The sequence below is a fragment of the Calliopsis andreniformis genome, chromosome 6 (genome assembly GCF_051401765.1).
Source record: "Calliopsis andreniformis isolate RMS-2024a chromosome 6, iyCalAndr_principal, whole genome shotgun sequence".
Taxonomy (NCBI): domain Eukaryota; kingdom Metazoa; phylum Arthropoda; class Insecta; order Hymenoptera; family Andrenidae; genus Calliopsis; species Calliopsis andreniformis.
In genome coordinates this window covers 13,776,376-13,795,000 of record NC_135067.1, presented here as the reverse complement: position 1 = coordinate 13,795,000, position 18,625 = coordinate 13,776,376, and the positions used below count along the sequence as shown (strand labels likewise).

The following is an 18,625-nucleotide window of genomic DNA, read 5'->3' as shown; positions in this document are numbered from 1 at the left end:
ACAACAGCAGCAGCAGCAGCAGCAGCAACAAACACCACCGCCATCATTGCAGCAACAGCAGCCGCCACCTCCACAGCCCCAGCAGCAACCACCGCCGCCTCAACAACATCAGCAGCAAACACCTCAGTCTCATCAACAGCCTCCACAACATCAACAACATCCACAACAACCATCGGCCCAACAGCAGCAACCACCCCCTTTGCAACCTCAGCAACCTACAACGACAACAGCAGCTGTTAATATGAATACAAGTGCGCCTGCAAATGCGAATCCAAGTGGAAATGCACCACCGACTATGCCACCTGTTTCTTCGCCAGCTCCTCTGCAACACGCTCCTCATCAGCAAGGAATGCTAGGCAATCATTCGATGTCACCTCATCAAGGATCACAAGGAAATCAGGGAACTCAGGTGCTTCCACCTCATGGACCAGTTTCTAATCCGCATCCACCTCAAATGATTCCACCGAACCAAGGCTATGGTCAACAGTATCAACCAGGGCCAACCCAACAAGCTCAGAACGTACCATTAGCTCCGAGACCTCCACACCCGTCTTATACATACTCTCAGCAGCAATCATATCACCAACCCTATCCTCAGTATGCACACCCATACTATCAACCATATTCGCAATATTCACCACATATGGGTCGACCTCACGCTCATGGTCCTCACAGTCCGCACAGTCCTCACTATCATCCACAATCTCCTCACACTATTGGAGAAAATAATACTAGCAACAACAGTGTACCTGGTTCGAATACCGCTTCTGCACCAACTTCTGATGCTAGTAATTCATCTTATTCCCCGGCATCAGGACACTGTGAAAACGAACGTTCCGTTTCTTCAGAGAATCAAGAAGGCCAAGTAGATATTAAATCAGGATCTGGTTGATTATTTGTTGTAATCACATACATCTATTTATAGTTTCCTTTGATTTTATGTAAACTGTAGAATTACATTTGGATAATATTGAGGCATTTAAACAGTTATAATAAAATTGTCACATTCATTCACTTTGTACAATACAAATGCATTAATGATCTTTTTTTTATTTAGAGTAGCAATATTATGATTAGAACCATCACTTCACAGCTTGACATTATTGGTCTTGAAAAATGCCAGAGAATACATTTGTACAACAAAGAGGATGTTCGTATATTATTAAATCTTGGACATTGAATGTACATCAGTCTTTTACTTCACAGGTTTCATTTGCCACAGACCGTCATTTAAATAATGACAATTTTCTATGCCTACTCCCTTGTTCACTTTAACTCTGTAAAGTACATCATTATAATGCACTAAGCACTTTTTACATAATTCATGTATTAAAATCTGATGGATCCAGTATACTTACATATCTTCTGTTGACAATGTAGTAACACCAACAGCTAAAGCATGTTGCTTACCCTCTGCCATGACAGCCTATATGTTTTAAGTTAAGAACTTAATAGATTCACAGTTTTCAAACTGATAAACTATAGACATATTAATCTGACAAAGGATACAACTACTGTTCCCTTTTCTACAGGTGTCATCTTAGCACCTTTCGACGTTAAACCTGGACACATAATATTTGCTCCGCTAAGAACGAACCGGATAGCACCTTTATCAACTTGTTCCATTGGTAAAAAAAATGGATCTAAAATTTTTACAAGCATGAAAGTATAATAAAGTACACAAAATATAAAGAATTTTGTTGATAACTTATGTATAGTGAAATTGACGTGAAACATGTGTTACTTACATTTATGTAATAATCTTAAAGTAGGCATCCATGGTCCTTCACGTTGTCGGAAAAACAAAAGATCTCCCGCACCGTTTACTATAATCTCTATGTGATCGTGACTGGGATGTAAAATTAAATACTGATAAATTTCTTCGTTGACAAATTGCAAATACTCATTAAAGCAATCTTACCATTTTACGATTCGAAAGGCATCTTTCTTCGGGATTATAGCGTCCACGTGACTCTCCAAATGAGGATAAAGTTCTAAAAGTTTTGAACGAATTCCTTTCTGGACTGACGACTTTAATTGCTGTATGCCAGAAACGCTGTCTTTTTCATCAAATCTAGTAACATATTGAATAAAACGTATTTATTATTGAACAAAGGTTATGCCTTCTTAATATAACAATGACGTACATACTTTTTAAACATCTTCTTTCTTTTTATAAAATAATATTACACGTTAAAGAATTGTTAACAATTAAACGATACATTCAATTAGACAAATTTTAATGAAAATGTTCTCGTAAAACATTCAATGCCAACCGGTGTGACTTGTATACTGTAAAACACGCTACAGTACCATCGAATATATAGGGTGTCCTGTAAATTATAGACAAGAAACTGACTTTTTAAAGAAAAAAATAATGAATGTAAAACAAAGTTATTTTATTATTTTCTTCATTTACGTGCAAAATAACTTTGAAAACTAAACTAACTTAATATTGTTCAATTTAAATTTGTACGTATAATAATACAATTAATGTTTCATCTTGTCAATCGCATAGAGATTTACTGAACACGGTATACAAAGATCAATACATACACATACGAAATTTATGTACGTATAATAAACTTCTACTAAATAATGTTACGTACATACACAAGTCATGCACTAATCAATTTTTCTAATGAAGAAATTTTAATTTTATATTTATTGAACATAATAGCAGCAATATTAATTCCTAATTACATATTTAAAGCTAAATATACTGAAATTGTAATTTATTAAGTACAAAAAGAAAAATGCAGTGTATACATTTTAATTTTTGGTTAGGCGTCATTCGGCGTCATACAGTTTAAGTTTGATTCGCAGGTGATACGTGGTTCCTGTTTTTAAGTTTTGAATTTCTGTTTCCATGTTGCATTAAAAATGAGACATGGCGGGGTTTCTCACTAAGTTTGGTAAACGTCGATACGATTGTCTGATTTCATTTTTGGTGCGTGTATAATACTTATATTTTTTCCCGCATTCTTTAACCTTTTTTTCTAAATGTAAGTGGTAAATTTATCAGGAAATGTGTAACTAGTTTAATTAGCAAAAAATTTATATACGTATATAAACAAACAAAATATATTATATATTTTTTATCCTTTGTTGCAATAAATTAGAACTCATATTTACTTTAATTCGAAAGATTGTATAATTATAACGTTATTAAATATATTAAAATATTAACTTGAATAAAATAATCTAAAATGCATGTATGCAATGATTTGCACAGAACAATTTGACGTAACTGCAGTCAAATATTTTTGTTGCATTGAAATAGAATGTTATCTGTGTTATTTTACTACCTTGTATTATTATTTTTTATAATTTTTCTTACATGTTTCTGTTATTTTTTTTCAAAAAGAGTGGATTCAAGCTTTGTAAGGTTATGTTGATGTTTGTAGTACACACTCAGCTTTGAAATGGTATTAATAATGTTAAGGATTGTTGCAGGTAATAGGCCCAAAAGAATTATGTGACATAGTTTCTGAAGGATTGCATCAAAGTGCAAAAACAAGAAAATGGCATATTGTAGTGCATCGGTGTGAATTTGTTACTGAAGTTATAAAGTACAATTTAAATTCTGACTTGGACTTCATTGTCTTTGTTTTCGATTGGAAAACTTCTTGCTCTATGCTTGAAGTAAGTACTCGTTTTATATTATATAAATCTAACCATAATAACTAAGTGCACTAATATGAAATTAAATAATTTTTCAAGGTACAAGCAAACATAGGTCTCATAGACGAACATTTTATTATTTCTGGTTCTGTATGTCTAGTAAACTGCAAGGGAGCTTCAAATATTATGGGATTGAACTCCCATAAATTGACAAAAATACGAGATAAATATAATATTCGATTTTTATCTGCTAATGTTTCTGTAAGTTCCTATAATTGACTTTAATTTATGATTATTGTACCACATTAAGACAAATATTTTTTCTAGGAGCCACGAGATTGTACTGAATTAAGCGATAGTATACTAAATTTAACAGAAGCTGCATTAGGTATCACAAGCGGCATTCCTGTTATCAATTTTTAAATATACAATTTTTTACTAAAGTTAGAATTTCAATATCAAAATGAAAAAGACAAATAGCAAAGGTCAAACGTATGCCTCTAGTCAAGAGGATAGCGAAAATGACAGTGATGAGACTGAATGCAGTATTGGTAGTAATTCCACAGCGGGTACTCATCGTAGTGATACGCCTACACGAAGCGCTCGTTATAAAAGAAAAGGTCGGCGTAGAAGTAAGACTGCAAAATACAAACCATGTACAGATAAACCTCTTTACAAGTACTGCTGTAGCGTCAAAGAAGATCATGGGCAGCCATTATTTGGAGTACAGTTCAATCATCACCTAAAAGAAGGGGAACCACTAATATTTGCTTCTGTAGGAAGCAATAGAGTAAGCATTTATGAATGCCCAGAGGGAGGTAATATTAGATTACGACAGTGTTATGCAGATCCTGATCCAGAAGAGAATTTTTATACATGTACATGGACTTATGATGACTCTGGAAAACCCTTACTAGCTGTGGCAGGATCCCGTGGTGTTGTAAGGGTTATTAGTCCTGTGACTATGACGTGCATCAAACACTATATAGGACATGGTCATGCAATAAATGAATTAAAAATTCATCCTAAAGACCCAAACATATTACTCTCAGCATCGAAAGATCATGCCCTTAGACTGTGGAATATAAAAACTGATGTATGTATAGCAATATTCGGCGGTGTCGAAGGTCACAGGGATGAAGTCTTAAGCGCAGATTTTGATATGAAAGGGGAACGTATTATTTCATGTGGTATGGACCATGCGTTAAAACTGTGGTCTTTGGACAAACCAGATATGCAAGAAGCAATAAAGCAATCGTATTATTGCAATCCTAGTCGTAATGGAAGACCTTTTGATTCTATACTTCAGCATTTTCCAGACTTTACTACGCGCGATGTTCACCGTAATTACGTTGATTGCGTAAAATGGTATGGTGACTTCATTTTAAGTAAATCTTGCGAAAATTGTATCGTTTGTTGGAAGCCAGGACGTCTTGAAGATTCCCAAATGCGTAATGGAGAAACAAGTGCCACTGTCTTGCACCGGTTTGAGTTTAAAGAGTGTGATATATGGTTTATACGATTTTCAATGGATTTTTGGCAACGTACAATAGCTCTAGGGAATCAAGTAGGCAGAACATATGTATGGGATTTAGAAGTTGACGAACCTGGACAGGCACGTTGTTATTCACTTCAACATCCTAGGTGCACGGCACCTATACGTCAAACTAGTTTAAGTAGGGATGGTTCAGTTTTACTATGTGTTTGTGACGATGCTACTGTATGGAGATGGAACCGTGAACATTAATCTTTGTATAATATATAAAATAGTGCCTTTATATTTACAGAATGAATTGTATTCAATGTTTACTAATCATCATCTGACATGTAGAATCATCAAGTCGTAATTAAATGAATTCTGTGTTGGAAACACCTTACAAAATATTGATAAATCGATTGTAATAATTTCTATTCATAAATAGCTTATGAAAAAGTTAAAATTGAAATATTTATACTTATTGTTCTCAGCATTTTTAGTATTTTATAAAAATGTGGAATTCATTTTTGATACAGGCACTTGTAAAGTAAGATTAAACATAATCATATTTATATTATATAATTACAATGTATATTTCGATGCCTTCTCGTACAATATATTTCTTAAATTTGTACAGTAATATTAATAATAATAATTTCATAATATAAACCTACTCTGTATAAGCATTTAAATATTTTTTTTTTTTTTTATAAAGTACACATTACTTAAAATTATTATAATTTTCTCAAAAAAAATGGAAAAATATTAGAAAATCTAAATAAGAATTATTTTAAAAAACTCATTTTAGAACTCCTAATACCTATAAAAGGTCAAGTGTCATTTGTTAAACTTAATAGTTAGCATGCAAATGAAAATATTTTACAATGCTTGCTGTTTCAAGTAAGAAAGCTTCACATTTATTTAATAATAATGAATAATATGTATTCTTAGGTCATGTAAGTAAATAGATACATAGCTAAGGGTAAAGTGCAGGATAAATACAGAATATTGATATAAAGTATTATGAGTAATATATAGCAAAGTATTGCTATTAAATCTAATCTTTTTCATATCAAATGATCAGCTAGTGAAGTACTTTCTACAAGTTTTTCATCACACTTGTAGTATTTTTTTTATTTTTTTATCTCCTGTTTATCTACTGTCAAACAAAAATAATGAAGTACATTTCTCTGTATACAAAGTATCTAATTATTAAAAAATTGAATATTTATATGCATCATATACAATATTTTCTGAGATTTAATAAATAAGTTAAGCCAAAGGTTGGTTCATGTGTAAATGTGAAATGTATTATGAACAAGAGATTTTGATTTTATGCCTAATCGCTTAACAATGAATTATCAACAGGTGCCTCTCTTTGCTTTTGCTTCTTTGTCTTCACCAGTTTGTCTGTATAGGCCATGTTGTTCTCCAACTATGATATTGTGCTTTTCCTTAAATGCGTTTATTTCAATCCCTTTTTTTGATAATTGCTCATTAAGATTTTCTATAACTTTAGTTAGCTACAAATCAAAGAAGATACATTTAATTCATCTTTCAAATTCATAAATTTTTAAAGTTTATACGTCATAAAAAGATTAATTTCATTTATCAAAGAAAAAAGAAAAATAACCATTTGTTCGCATTCTACCAATTCAGGCATCACATCTTTCACTGTACGTTCGCACAAAACACCTCCTATTAATCTGTAGCACTTCCTCTGTGGATCCTTTATTTCTTTTAGTGTATCAATTACAATCCTAAAACACATTAAATACATGTACTTATTTTAAATTGTAAAACACTATTATGTTGGTTAAAAAGACATTGTATTTATATATTTTTTTATGGAAGTTATGGTACGACTTTATTACATGTAAATTTATTAGAAATTTTTCACCGCTTGTTTAAAACATGCAAGCATGAAACAAAAACGTTTAGTATAGGTTAGAAAATTCATACTTGTGTTCCTTTAATTCCGTTTCCATTTCTGACAGTTTAATAGTCATTGATCTTTGCTCATTACGAAGCGCTTGAAATTCAGACAATATTTCAGCATTTAACTTCGCACCTTTCGAAGATTTTCCTGATTTTTTATCACTATCCATGTTAAGAGCTTTGAACTGCTTTCTTCTGCATACATATACGTGAGATTCACATTCTTCTTCACGCGTGACGATGTTCCCAGTTAAGATCGATTTATATAGAACCACATGAATTAAGTTCGAGCTTTATATGGTATCGTGCAAAAATGACTAGATATGTACATTTATTCATTAACTTTTTACAATTATGCTACATGTAAATATAATTTACAGGTATATTTTTTTACGAAGCAAAACATCTTGGATCTAAAATCTCGTTATAATAGTTTTACTATATAACTATATCATTTTAAAGGAAATAAATGTTTTGATGAAAAATAAGATTCATTTGCTTTACATATTTTCTATATTATTATAAACACACGGCTTACATGCGAGAAATATTTTTCATAAACTGGTTTGACATTTATAAATAAAATTTGAAGTAACAATTTCAATTCTTTATTTCTTATGTTTCAATTCTATGCTATCGGTAGAATTCTATTTTGTGCGTACAATAACTTGTAAAATTAAGTCGTTAAAGTATAATGTTCTACATACATAGAATACAAGAGATTCGATTTACCACATCCAAATGAAATATACCTATCAGAAAATTAAATGTTCATACATTAAACGTATATTGCGTTTATCAATTAATACATTCATCACGCTCACACATAAATAAAAAGTTTGTATATAAACCTACTTACACAGCAACATTGCATACTTGCGAAAATGTAAAATTATAGAAAATTTGTTTATCTTTCTACATAGGTACCCCTAATTTACTAGTCTTAAATAATACGGTTGATGAGCAGAGGCAAGCGATGCGCATTATTTTTATTATTTAACCGTGATATGTTAAGTACTTTTTAGGCATATCTTGAATTTAAATTTATTACATAAAATAATACTTTATCTATACCAATTTAGGTATTGAGAATGAATGCAAAAGAAGTAGAACAATTAACTTTTTTTGCATTGCATATTCGGCCGTTACACTAACTGCCTCGTTATATTCGTACAATGTATATTTCATATATACATATTTCAACATGAATGTAGAATATTATTTACTGTACACATATTTCAGTAGCAAGTCAAGTCACAGATGCAGTAGGATACTATCAGCCTTGTAAAATTAACATGTAAAATAATAACAGTTTAATATTAAAAAAAGTACCTATATTACTATAAACAGAATATTGATAGTTACACTGGGTATGAATAGCACATTCAACAGAATTGAGTACATAAAATTATACATGGGAAATATTACAGGTAATTTACGGCTGTTACATTATTTATGATTTAGTAGCAATAGTAGCCAATGATAAATAAAGGCAAACTGATCACAATGGCAAGATATTTAACTATTAAAATAAAAGGAACAAATTTAACAGAATTTTCAATACGAAATAAATTGAGTACTCAAAGGACATCTGTTTGTTCAACGAATGTCTTGTTTCTTTATCACAACAAAAAATTGTATATTTGAAAGCTAAGAGAAATACTTTAAGTACTTGATATACTTGTACAACAACTGTAAAGTTCTTAATTGTTACAAGCAGTTTAAAAATAACTACATTTATAAATTATAAAAAAATTTAATTACAACATATTTTTACTTGCAATTATATAAAGTATTATATATATATAAAAAAAAAAAACTTAATAAAATGTCATGGAAGAATATGTATCTTTGACTGTATTGTAAAATACAGATGTCATGTGGTTTTCTTATATGTAGTAACTGTGTATATGCATAAATATATGCATAATAAACATTAGATCATTGTATTGCAGGAATGTACTCTCTTTCATTTAAAATATTTCACTTTGATATTTTTCGACCACATTTATCAAAACTTTTGCTACAACAAAATTAAATAAATAAAAAGATATTTCATAAAAGTTTACATATATTTAATATGTGAAAAGTATGATACTGATGTTCATAATTTCAATGCACTTTTCGAACACCACTGTTTCAATTATAGTTTTTAACATTTGTTCAATGTTTGTAAAAGCATTTATGGTTTTGTACAATACTCCTAATTATAATCAGAAAATAGCTAAGCTTCTTTTTTCCATTTTTTAGGCAAAAGTACTATAAGATATTTATATATGCTTATTTTGTTTGCCTATAAATGATATGCAACACGATAAAATAAATAATGTGCGTTTATGGTATGAGAAGTTGTGTATTTTATCTGGAACTATAAATGCAAAAACTATATTGTCTTTTCATTCATCGATTATTTCTAGTAAAGAAAAAATATAAATAATGTCATCGATGTGAACAATTTTTATGATTCTTCATAAAAAACTATCTTGTCTGCAAAATTTCTATCCATTCGAAAATACATTCTAAACAAACTTTATCGCGTATATTGTATACTATATGCATCGAAAATTCAGTTCGCTATAATTATATTCAATTCACATTACTTACAAATTTAGTACTGCAGAGCATTTTGCAATTATATACAGTAAAAAACTACTCATTCTTAGTGAGTTTTGTGTTCGATAAGAATGTAATTACATAATGACTGAACTAAAGCGTTATTAGACCGATGTTTCGGAATTCAATCTCAATAGGAATTTATTTGATTTAGGATGCGCAAGTTGTTCTGTAAGATGAAAGTGAGGTAAATGATATGCTGTACATAGAAGCGCTACTTCACCTTGTCGTAACTGAAATTCGCAACCATTAGCAAGAGGTCGAGAAGGTAATTCTCCCTCACAGACTAACGCCCAATGGTGTGAGCGCTTTTGTCTCTCTTTCTCGTTCGAAAGAACAGGACTGGTTACGAAAAAGGGCTCTAAAAATGCACGTGGTGCTGCATCCTGCGCCAAACATCGCGCGAGTCGATTTAATATCGATTCAACTGAGTGACGCGGTTGTTGTCGCGTTACTCTCAGATATTTTTGTAAGGCTCTTGCCATAGATGGAAATACTGCTTGTGCAGCTTCCATAGGGTCCATAGGACCAGGATTTGGAGTTGAATCTATCTCTGAGTGTAAACGTTTGATGTGTGCAAATGCTTCTTCAGCGGCAGTGATTAATCTTGCTCTTCGCTTTCTTACTCTACGTTCGTAATCGTGTTCTTCATAAAAACGTTCATTATGGCTAGAATCTCTACGTCGAGTTTGAGTAGTTATGACTGCCCTATCGCCACTACCTCCTCTCGATTGGACACCGCTGGTTACGCCACCATCAACTTCATAGAATTTGAAACTTGACTGCTTTCTACCAGACTTTGATACGGGTAGTCTTTCTAAGTATGGATTATAAATAGGAAACTCTGTGTAATACCTCTCTAACACCCATACTGCTGCCCGTTGTATCGATAACTGTCCAATCGCATAAGATCGTGATTCACCATCTGGTGATCTTACAACCTTGAACGTCGAGAGTAATTTATAATTAAAACACAATTAAAAAGAATGTAAAAATATGTATAAAAATAGAATATGTTTACCTTAAGATAAAACATTGGTTGTTGATGCCGGATTTCAATAAGTAATATAGCAATATAATGTATGAACAGTAGGGTATCAGCAAGAGTGCCAGCATAATTCACTAAATTTTTGTACTCTGTTATTTCGCCATTAGCAGCAGTCTTAGCACTTTCAGTGACCTAAAAATGCATAAGAATAGATAAATACATGGTAGTGCAAGTTAGAAGAAAATCATTTTTTATAAAAAAATAAATTGATATAAGATTAATATGTATAAATGTAAAATAATGTACCTGAACAACATAAAATAGCCAATAGGTACTAATGCACAATGTGGTAAGAAGCAACACTCCAGCTCTGAATAAGAATATACGTGGCATAGTAGCATTTCGTGGGCGTAAAAACACAGCCCAACTCCCAATACCTAGTAGCACCAACTTAAATGCTAAACCTAGTAATTGGCCTTTACATTCTGCATTACAAGATAACAATTGTAATTTCTGTTGCATCGTTAAAACAGTTGTGGAGTCAGGAAAAAATCCCAACTTAGGCAACACAACCATAGCTATAGGACTAAGAAAGGCACTCAGTCCAAGTATCATTGCTATAGCTGGACTGACAAATCGATTACAGGAACTAAACGATCCATCATTCTCATTTGGCCAATGACTCACATCTTCAGTCGATTCTGATCTATCAGATGTATTTCCAGTAACAGCTGTAGTATTTTCACCCCAGTTCTCATCCTGAGGTAAAATCTGTACTTCTATAACTTCTTGACCCAAGTTATCGACACTATCGCCTCTTACATTCACGGTTGTCTGAAAGGGTGCCATTTCGCTGGAATCTAAGTTATGCCTTTCTTTCCTTTGACTTCGACTAGTCCTTAAACAAAACGCATTCACATTAAAGCAACCACAAATGTTGCAACTAGTATATAAATGATATTCTCTAAAATACTAAAGTTGCAATTACATGCTCCAACTTTGGTCTCATGAAAAACTTTTAAGAAATGACTAATGAATGGACACCAGTTAATTTCCATCACTAGTGACTAAGCATTTTATATAAATTATAAATTTTGTAATAGATCAAAATACCTAGTACTTCGATGAGAGTGTTGCCTGTGATGAGATTTAGAACTATGAGTTCGATGATGTTTTTGAGAAGTCCTGCTATGATGGCTATGGCTATGCTCGCTAGCCCCCGATTTTACGCTCTCCGTCTCCATTCCCCGGCAAAGGCTACCGCCCACCTGCTACCCCATAAGAACATACCCTCTTCCGCACGTAGCTGAACACCGACCACATATACGTACTTCTATATCGAAATCGTAAAATTGCAACTTTGTCGAACCATAAAATGGTACGCTATGGATAGAGAGTCTTAAAGGCATTCTTCGTGCATACAGTCTTTTGCACTCTCGACATGATAAAGTATACAGCGAACTCCTCAAGGAATCGAATTCGTACCATCCAGGAACAAATATTTCGTCGAGATTGCTTTTTTAATAGAATGTTCTATGAATGTATCAAAAAACAGACGCCGACACGCCTAACGTTTATTATTCCCACCCCCTCTAACTGTCTCGTTACTACATTCCAGGATAATTGCTAGGGTAAAAATGGCATTCTCTAGGGATATTTCAATGGAGAGGCGACCATTTTTTTAAATTTTTATATTTATTCATACTGTATAAAATACTAAGTTAAATTGCTACCAAAACTCTTAGGCAACTTTAAATAGTTGCAAAATAATAAGTATAAATAATTTAATTATTCAAAGTACTTGGCATTCATTTTACAGTGATACTTTTGTCAAATGTTTTATCAATCAGAATCTCGGTATGAAAATGTTTATAAACGCTACTTTACGACATAAACTGTATATAGAAGTTATTAAGCTAATAAACTAATGAAGGGTGCGTTCACAAGTGCGTTCAAATGACGTCATACGTCATAATAGTGTACCGAAAGTGTACTGCACTATATACTACATACACCGTGCTATTACTATTTCAAGGAGAGATATCGTATATCTAACTTCATGTGGTCTTCTGCCACTGGTAGCGAGATCGAAGTGTAAGGTGGTATTGAGGACAAGATGTTGTCGAGACTAGCTTTTCGTAATGGTGAGTTAAAATTTGAAAGTGAACGAATAGTATTTTAGGGACAGATTTTATAGACATTAAGGGTGATGACTTTTCTATAATATATTATAACTGTCATTGTCAAGTATATGTCGATTATTTCTGCCATTATGTAATAATATACTATTGCTTTTAAGATATTTTACTGAAAAAATGTGATTCTTTCAATATTTCCGTTTAAAAGTTTTGTATAGAATATGTTTAGTTTAAATATAATTCATCGTTTATGCATGGAAATCAGTAATTGATTTTGGGTTATGGTTAATTATAATTATCAGCTTTGTTCGCGACTATATAGAGATAGTTAATTTCTTAAATATTCTAAATTGTTTATCTGTTTTTATTATTTGTTTCAAATAGCTCAAGTAGCATCTGTAGCCACGCGTGCTATTCAGACTACAGCACCTTCAATGTCTGATGTACCACGTCAGAAACGTCCCATACATCCAGCCCCAGTAAGGCATGGTTTCATTCCAGAAGAATGGTTCACATTCTTTTACCCTAAAACTGGTGTCACAGGTAAATTAATGACTCTCTTTGTTTATATTTTTATTACAAAATGTTTATTTGAAAAGGTATAAATAATTTTCTGCCAAATGATATTTATACAATTTGTTTAACATGATATGAATGACAATATCAAAATTTAACATTATTTCTGTTTAGGTCCATACATATTCACAGTCACCCTTGGTACATTTTTGCTATCTAAGGAATATTACGTTTTGGAGCACGAGTTTTACAATGCACTTTCTTTATTGACAATTTGTGTATATGCTGTAAAGAGATTTGGACCCAATGTTGCTGCTTACCTAGACAAACAGATTGATGAAACTGAGAGTACACTTAATCAGGGAAGAGAAGAAGAAATAAAAGCGAATGAAGATATGATTAAATTTTATGAAACTGAAAAATGGCGTCTTGATGGACAGAGAATGATCTTTGATATCAAAAGGCAGAATATTTTAATGCAATTAGAGGCTACTTATAGAGAACGAATGATGCAAGTTTACAATGAGGTAAGGCATCTGTAATGAGATAATGTACTGCATATCTTTTAAGTATCACTGGTATTTGAAAAATCAGCTATATAAGATTCACGTTAATGATATAATTATACAATTATGCCTATTTTATTTACAGGTCAAAAAAAGGCTTGACTATCACGCTCAAATAGACGCAGTCGAACGTAGAATTGCTCAGAAACACATGGTACAGTGGATCGTTAACAACGTATTAAAAGCTATTACTCCAGACCAAGAGAAAGCTAACTTGCAGCAGTGCATTAAGGATCTCCAAGCTCTTGCTGTAAAAGCTTAAAAACTTATCATTGGACTAGATGGAATAGAAACACTTTTACTAAATCTAAACTAGTTCATTGTAAAAGAAGTAAGGAGAATACTGTGTTGAATACTATGCAATTACAGTGTACTCAAAAATATTACAAACCTATTGCTACTGACCTATTGTTTATCAGAGCATTGTATATTATACAATCGTAACATTTCGATATAAATAAATATAATTAAAACAATGTTGTATGTGTATTAAAAGCCATTTTAATTTTCTTAAAAATATTAAAAAGAATAACATAAGTAAATGTTATTTATGTTTGATTTTCGAAAAATCACTTTGAAAGCAATCTAAAAAGTTACTTAAATATACAAAAAAGTTCCATTTGATATATTATTTTAATTTTATTTATTTTATAAATTTAGCGTTAACTAGGTTTGAAATTATTATTAAACAAACAAATTGTGTAATTTTTATGAAATTATGACATTAGACGGAAACAAATTACTTGAAATTACTTGTAACACACGCAACTGGTGGTCATTGAACGAATGAAATTACATATGATTGGATATCTACATGTAAGCATGCATAGTCTGATATATATACTATGTGACACAATTGCATTAAACTAAATAGTTGTGTGTGTAGCTCTTCTACTTGATTAAATAAAATACTACATAGATAACTCTTAAGATGTCTTTTGAAATTCTAATCAAAAGTTTATAATATGTTACGTATGTATCAGTTTCGTATCTGTTTGACGAAAGTCAGTGACAAGTGTCATTCACTATAGGGAAATAGTTGTGACAGTTAGTTACGAGTTTAAATTCAAAACTGTTATAATAATATTAGCGAGAAGGGATATTTAAATATTAATGAATTATAATGAATTTACTTTTTATAACTTTATTACGGTTATAAATTGTATTATAGGTTATGTTAGTTTGAATTAACGATAAAAATTTTATCAATTACTAATCATCATTGAATTTATAGCAAGTCTTCGCTCTAATTTTTTGTGAACATGGCCTGGTTGTCAGGTCTAGCCGATAAGGCTGAAAATCTGTTAAATAAAATTGATAAAAATACCGCGGCAGTTTTAAATAAAGATAAATACGAAATTTCACACTCACAATTGAAGGAAGTTACATGGATTCCTCCTGAATCACGGTAAAAATAAATAATTATCAAATATTTCAAGTTTCTTTATACAATGTAATGTTGAGACTAATTGTTTGCGAAAATAAATTATGTGATATTGTATTATCATTATTGTTTTTTCATTGCATACACTGGCTAATTGAAACACAATAATACATTTTACACATTTCAGTCTTAACACACAAGAAGGAACAACTTCAATATATGCTTCAGGACCACCAAAGCAATTTCCTTATATTCGTTCAGTACCAAATCTGTCCTCATTAGCAGCCAATTCTATTATGTCTAAGGATGAGGAACTTCTTACTTTTCTGAATACACCTGATTCAAGTCCAAAGAAAAGTATGGCAGAAGTGCCTATGTCACCTCCAACACCTTCATCACTTGTAGTTGAACATCCAACAGATACTACAGATACTATATCAGAGTTATCAATCCAAAGTGATTTTTCAAGTTCCGGTTTTGCATATACATCTGTAGATGTTCCAGATGTTGTTAATTCTGATGATGCAAATGTAAAGGATGAAAATTTCTATAAACATAAAAGAATACACCAATTGAACAATGGAGTAGTGAGAGATCAAGTTTCACAGATTGTAGTAAATAATGGTAAATAATAATTTTAATCCTACGTGGTTTGTATAAATTTAAAAATCTGATGATAAGTTTCACTTTCCTTGTTCTAGAAAATGAATTTGAAAGAGAATCTAATACTGCGCAGGAGGAATATGACCATGAAGAAAAACAGGATATGGAAACAGATAAATTAATAAATACTCCTGATAAACATATAAGAAAATACTTACAGGAAATAGAAAAAAATCTGGAAGAACGGAATGAATTGCTTGGAAAACAGGCAACAGATCACCAAAAAGAAATTGTAGTATTGAATGAGAAATTACAATCTTTGTATACAGAGAAAGTGCAGTTATCTAAACAAACAGTAGAATTACAGTCTGCCTTAGAGAGAACTAGATCAGAATTAAATTCCACCAGATCTGATTTGGAGCAACACAAAGCTAGAGCTCTAAAAACGTTACAAGAAAAAGAAAAATTAATAGCGGAATTAAGATGTAATGAGACCACAGGAATGGATGACGTGACAATTATGGAATTAAACCAATTAAGGTAAATCTAATAATACGTACTAAGGAAACATTTAATTAATTATTTTTTAACGTTTACTAAATTATATGACAGACAAGAACGTGACGTACTTAGGGACGAAAATCAACAAATTTCTGAGCAGTTAAGAGTAGTGCGCGAGGAACTAATGAACGCTGATGTAAAATTAGAGAAAATGAGACAAAAATCTACTGAAGCCAATATACAAACTCAAGAAATCCTTGCAACTGAAAGACGTAGGAGATTAGATGTGGAAGAAGATGCGAGATTACATTCAGAGGTACATTAATAATCTATTACAGTAATTCACACTTGTGTGTGATGAAATCGATTGGTATCATTTTTTTTTTAGGAAATAAGAACGTTAAAAGACGAGCTAATTCGTCAACGTAATGGTTACACTACACAATTGCAAAAGAACGAGTCTGAAATTGCAAAACTTAAAATGCAATTATCTGCAGCAACAACACCGAATGGCGAAATAGAATCGAGATTAGCATCTCTCACACAAACACTGGTTTCAAAGCAACAGGCATTAGAGAGTTTAACAACTGAAAGAAACGCTTTAAGACTGCAGTTAGAAAAGATCGAAGTGAGTTAATGTTGATATAAATATTCTCAGTTTTTATCGGTATATTTTTTACGCTCTTTTTTGCAGTACGAATTCAGAAATAGTCGACGCAATGTTACTTACAATATCAATGATACAGATGATGCAAAGGCTCAGGTACCAACGTTTTTGATTGAAACTCCATTTGATACTGGAGTTACTAGGAGAGTTAAAAGAGCTTATTCTTCGTTGGACGCTATTAGTATTCGTACAGGTGTATTTCTAAGGAGATATCCACTTGCAAGGATTCTAGTGTTAATTTATATAGTAAGTGCTTATGAACACATTATTACTGTCATGTTAATGTAATTAACGAAAGTTTGATATTGTATTTTTATTTTCTACAGGCATTACTTCAATTTTGGGTGATTGTAGTTCTTCTATCACAATCACCAGAAGCACACTAATATTTCTTATTTGTAGTATAAAAGAATATGAAAAGTTTCTGTAAATATGATATTCTAGACAGTATGCACAATGTTACATAAATGTTGTGTTGGTGATTTTTTAATCAACTATATAGTATAATATATAACATTAGCTTTTAAATATATATTAATTTTTTGAAATGCATTTAAATAATGCTATTTCATTATTTGACTAACATAGTATACCTCTTTATATAAAATTGTTATTAATATAGGCAGAAACTGTACATTTGCAATTACTGAGGGATAAATATTCTTATTTATTCAAATGATCATTATTTTTTCACTATACAGAAAGGTAAATATTATAATAAAAATGCTAAATATGAATGTATTTAGATGAATTTACATTAAGGAAAGAAATAAACAATGAAGTACTTCATTATACCATATTTGTCATACATATATTTCATGAAATAAATCCTGCTTATTTTTTTCATTTAATATTGTAATAATATATGATAGTATCTTGTTATAACTGTGTAACACATTAATATATTAAAAGAAATAACACTGAAACAATAAAATGGAATTTCATACAGTGGTTTAATTAGCAGACTTACAAATTTTTGTGACAGTTGTAATTCTTGTGTAATGATTGAATTTTAAACATGTTCCATATATAGTTTTACAAAAAGCAGTATGTAAGTGTACTACACACGTATCACTATCTTTACATCGTTTTGTATGATTGTTAATATTTGATTTGGTTCATTCTTATCGCTATCGGCTATACTACATTAAAGGGAAAGAAATAATTTGATATGCTAAGGAATAGAGGTGTACACAGAAAGTATTGAGTTGATTACACTTTAAAATTTCTTATAAATATTTGGTCAGCGCGATAATAAAATTTTATCTAATTTGTCATCCATACATCTATGATCGAAAATATGTTCATAAAATGCGATCTATCTAAAATTTAATGTTACACCTCTGTGAATTTTTAAATTACTACAATGCAAAAGTTATTGATCAAATTTTTTCGGAACTTAATATTATGCTCCAAAAGTTATATAAAGATAGATTATTTTACCGAAATGTTGCATGAAGTTTCAGTTATTGTATAATCTAGTTACATGTATTACCAATTTAAGTAATACTTAAGCAGAATAAATTACAGTTAAGTTTATTGCTATAATAACTGGGATATAGTGAATATACATGATTCTTAGGTACAACTTTCAAGATTAGATATTTTAA

The 18,625-nt window shown here is 31.2% G+C and overlaps 8 protein-coding genes across 9 annotated transcripts in view; 5 read left to right on the top strand and 3 right to left on the bottom strand.

Annotated features, from left to right (window-relative positions):
- LOC143180774 (uncharacterized) overlaps nucleotides 1–1,185 on the top strand; it is a 3,577-nt gene extending 2,392 nt beyond the window's left edge. Inside the window, exon 10 of the mRNA XM_076380733.1 lies at nucleotides 1–1,185. This exon is cut by the window's left edge and continues 338 nt beyond it. Within this exon, the coding sequence (XP_076236848.1) occupies nucleotides 1–892 (892 nt within the window). The 3' untranslated portion in view covers nucleotides 893–1,185.
- Mcts1 (malignant T-cell-amplified sequence 1 homolog) lies at nucleotides 1,137–2,450 on the bottom strand. Its single transcript, XM_076380734.1, has 6 exons — nucleotides 2,152–2,450; nucleotides 1,922–2,074; nucleotides 1,749–1,849; nucleotides 1,510–1,643; nucleotides 1,359–1,426; nucleotides 1,137–1,277 (listed from the first exon to the last, which is right to left on the bottom strand). The coding sequence occupies exons 1-6, from the start codon at nucleotides 2,160–2,162 to the stop codon at nucleotides 1,196–1,198; spliced, it is 549 nt and encodes a 182-aa protein (XP_076236849.1). The 5' UTR covers nucleotides 2,163–2,450; the 3' UTR covers nucleotides 1,137–1,195.
- A 294-nt stretch (nucleotides 2,451–2,744) lies between these two features.
- LOC143180375 (uncharacterized) lies at nucleotides 2,745–4,088 on the top strand. Its single transcript, XM_076380062.1, has 4 exons — nucleotides 2,745–2,950; nucleotides 3,457–3,645; nucleotides 3,724–3,885; nucleotides 3,952–4,088. The coding sequence occupies exons 1-4, from the start codon at nucleotides 2,891–2,893 to the stop codon at nucleotides 4,045–4,047; spliced, it is 507 nt and encodes a 168-aa protein (XP_076236177.1). The 5' UTR covers nucleotides 2,745–2,890; the 3' UTR covers nucleotides 4,048–4,088.
- Nucleotides 4,088–5,654, top strand: LOC143180374 (polycomb protein EED). The gene has a single exon (XM_076380061.1). The coding sequence runs from the start codon at nucleotides 4,088–4,090 to the stop codon at nucleotides 5,369–5,371; it is 1,284 nt and encodes a 427-aa protein (XP_076236176.1). The 3' UTR covers nucleotides 5,372–5,654.
- Nucleotides 5,655–5,991: 337 nt separating this feature from the next.
- Pfdn2 (prefoldin 2) lies at nucleotides 5,992–7,268 on the bottom strand. Its single transcript, XM_076380322.1, has 3 exons — nucleotides 7,064–7,268; nucleotides 6,735–6,861; nucleotides 5,992–6,624 (listed from the first exon to the last, which is right to left on the bottom strand). The coding sequence occupies exons 1-3, from the start codon at nucleotides 7,207–7,209 to the stop codon at nucleotides 6,463–6,465; spliced, it is 435 nt and encodes a 144-aa protein (XP_076236437.1). The 5' UTR covers nucleotides 7,210–7,268; the 3' UTR covers nucleotides 5,992–6,462.
- Nucleotides 7,269–9,044: 1,776 nt separating this feature from the next.
- On the bottom strand, nucleotides 9,045–12,193 carry Vang (Strabismus domain-containing protein Vang). Of its 2 annotated transcripts, XM_076380269.1 has the most exons (5): nucleotides 12,126–12,193; nucleotides 11,754–11,973; nucleotides 10,947–11,538; nucleotides 10,674–10,832; nucleotides 9,045–10,593 (listed from the first exon to the last, which is right to left on the bottom strand). In XM_076380269.1, exons 2-5 carry the CDS (start codon nucleotides 11,882–11,884, stop codon nucleotides 9,757–9,759), a joined length of 1,719 nt encoding a protein of 572 aa, XP_076236384.1. In that variant the 5' UTR covers nucleotides 11,885–11,973; nucleotides 12,126–12,193; the 3' UTR covers nucleotides 9,045–9,756. The 2 variants fall into 2 exon arrangements, with proteins under 2 accessions (XP_076236384.1, XP_076236383.1); XM_076380268.1 differs by having other exon boundaries at nucleotides 11,754–12,189.
- A 456-nt stretch (nucleotides 12,194–12,649) lies between these two features.
- On the top strand, nucleotides 12,650–14,336 carry Atpsynb (ATP synthase subunit b, mitochondrial). The gene is made up of 4 exons (XM_076379864.1): nucleotides 12,650–12,784; nucleotides 13,163–13,321; nucleotides 13,469–13,821; nucleotides 13,946–14,336. The coding sequence occupies exons 1-4, from the start codon at nucleotides 12,757–12,759 to the stop codon at nucleotides 14,120–14,122; spliced, it is 717 nt and encodes a 238-aa protein (XP_076235979.1). The 5' UTR covers nucleotides 12,650–12,756; the 3' UTR covers nucleotides 14,123–14,336.
- A 189-nt stretch (nucleotides 14,337–14,525) lies between these two features.
- Golgin84 (golgin A5) lies at nucleotides 14,526–17,799 on the top strand. The gene is made up of 8 exons (XM_076380802.1): nucleotides 14,526–14,832; nucleotides 15,095–15,268; nucleotides 15,432–15,868; nucleotides 15,946–16,387; nucleotides 16,460–16,664; nucleotides 16,737–16,976; nucleotides 17,043–17,261; nucleotides 17,342–17,799. Exons 2-8 carry the CDS (start codon nucleotides 15,123–15,125, stop codon nucleotides 17,399–17,401), a joined length of 1,749 nt encoding a protein of 582 aa, XP_076236917.1. The 5' UTR covers nucleotides 14,526–14,832; nucleotides 15,095–15,122; the 3' UTR covers nucleotides 17,402–17,799.
- The last annotated feature ends 826 nt before the right edge of the window (nucleotides 17,800–18,625 follow it).

Coding starts and splice junctions, on each gene's coding strand:
- Mcts1 (XM_076380734.1), bottom strand. Junction 1,850..1,921: donor GCCTTTCGAATCGTAAAATG/GTAAGATTGCTT, acceptor TTTACATCCCAG/TCACGATCACATAGAGATTA. Junction 1,278..1,358: donor ACATTGTCAACAGAAGATAT/GTAAGTATACTG, acceptor TGTACTTTACAG/AGTTAAAGTGAACAAGGGAG.
- LOC143180375 (XM_076380062.1), top strand. CDS start 2,891: ATGGCGGGGTTTCTCACTAAGTTTGGTAAACGTCGATACGATTGTCTG. Junction 3,646..3,723: donor CTTCTTGCTCTATGCTTGAA/GTAAGTACTCGT, acceptor TAATTTTTCAAG/GTACAAGCAAACATAGGTCT. Junction 3,886..3,951: donor TTTTATCTGCTAATGTTTCT/GTAAGTTCCTAT, acceptor TATTTTTTCTAG/GAGCCACGAGATTGTACTGA.
- LOC143180374 (XM_076380061.1), top strand. CDS start 4,088: ATGAAAAAGACAAATAGCAAAGGTCAAACGTATGCCTCTAGTCAAGAG.
- Pfdn2 (XM_076380322.1), bottom strand. CDS start 7,209: ATGGATAGTGATAAAAAATCAGGAAAATCTTCGAAAGGTGCGAAGTTA. Junction 6,862..7,063: donor ACGGAATTAAAGGAACACAA/GTATGAATTTTC, acceptor AATGTGTTTTAG/GATTGTAATTGATACACTAA. Junction 6,625..6,734: donor TGGTAGAATGCGAACAAATG/GTTATTTTTCTT, acceptor TTTGATTTGTAG/CTAACTAAAGTTATAGAAAA.
- Vang (XM_076380269.1), bottom strand. CDS start 11,884: ATGGAGACGGAGAGCGTAAAATCGGGGGCTAGCGAGCATAGCCATAGC. Junction 11,539..11,753: donor CACTCTCATCGAAGTACTAG/GTATTTTGATCT, acceptor GTTTTGTTTAAG/GACTAGTCGAAGTCAAAGGA. Junction 10,833..10,946: donor GGCTATTTTATGTTGTTCAG/GTACATTATTTT, acceptor ATGCATTTTTAG/GTCACTGAAAGTGCTAAGAC.
- Atpsynb (XM_076379864.1), top strand. CDS start 12,757: ATGTTGTCGAGACTAGCTTTTCGTAATG. Junction 12,785..13,162: donor GAGACTAGCTTTTCGTAATG/GTGAGTTAAAAT, acceptor TGTTTCAAATAG/CTCAAGTAGCATCTGTAGCC. Junction 13,322..13,468: donor CCCTAAAACTGGTGTCACAG/GTAAATTAATGA, acceptor ATTTCTGTTTAG/GTCCATACATATTCACAGTC.
- Golgin84 (XM_076380802.1), top strand. CDS start 15,123: ATGGCCTGGTTGTCAGGTCTAGCCGATAAGGCTGAAAATCTGTTAAAT. Junction 16,977..17,042: donor TGCAGTTAGAAAAGATCGAA/GTGAGTTAATGT, acceptor TCTTTTTTGCAG/TACGAATTCAGAAATAGTCG. Junction 17,262..17,341: donor TTCTAGTGTTAATTTATATA/GTAAGTGCTTAT, acceptor TATTTTCTACAG/GCATTACTTCAATTTTGGGT.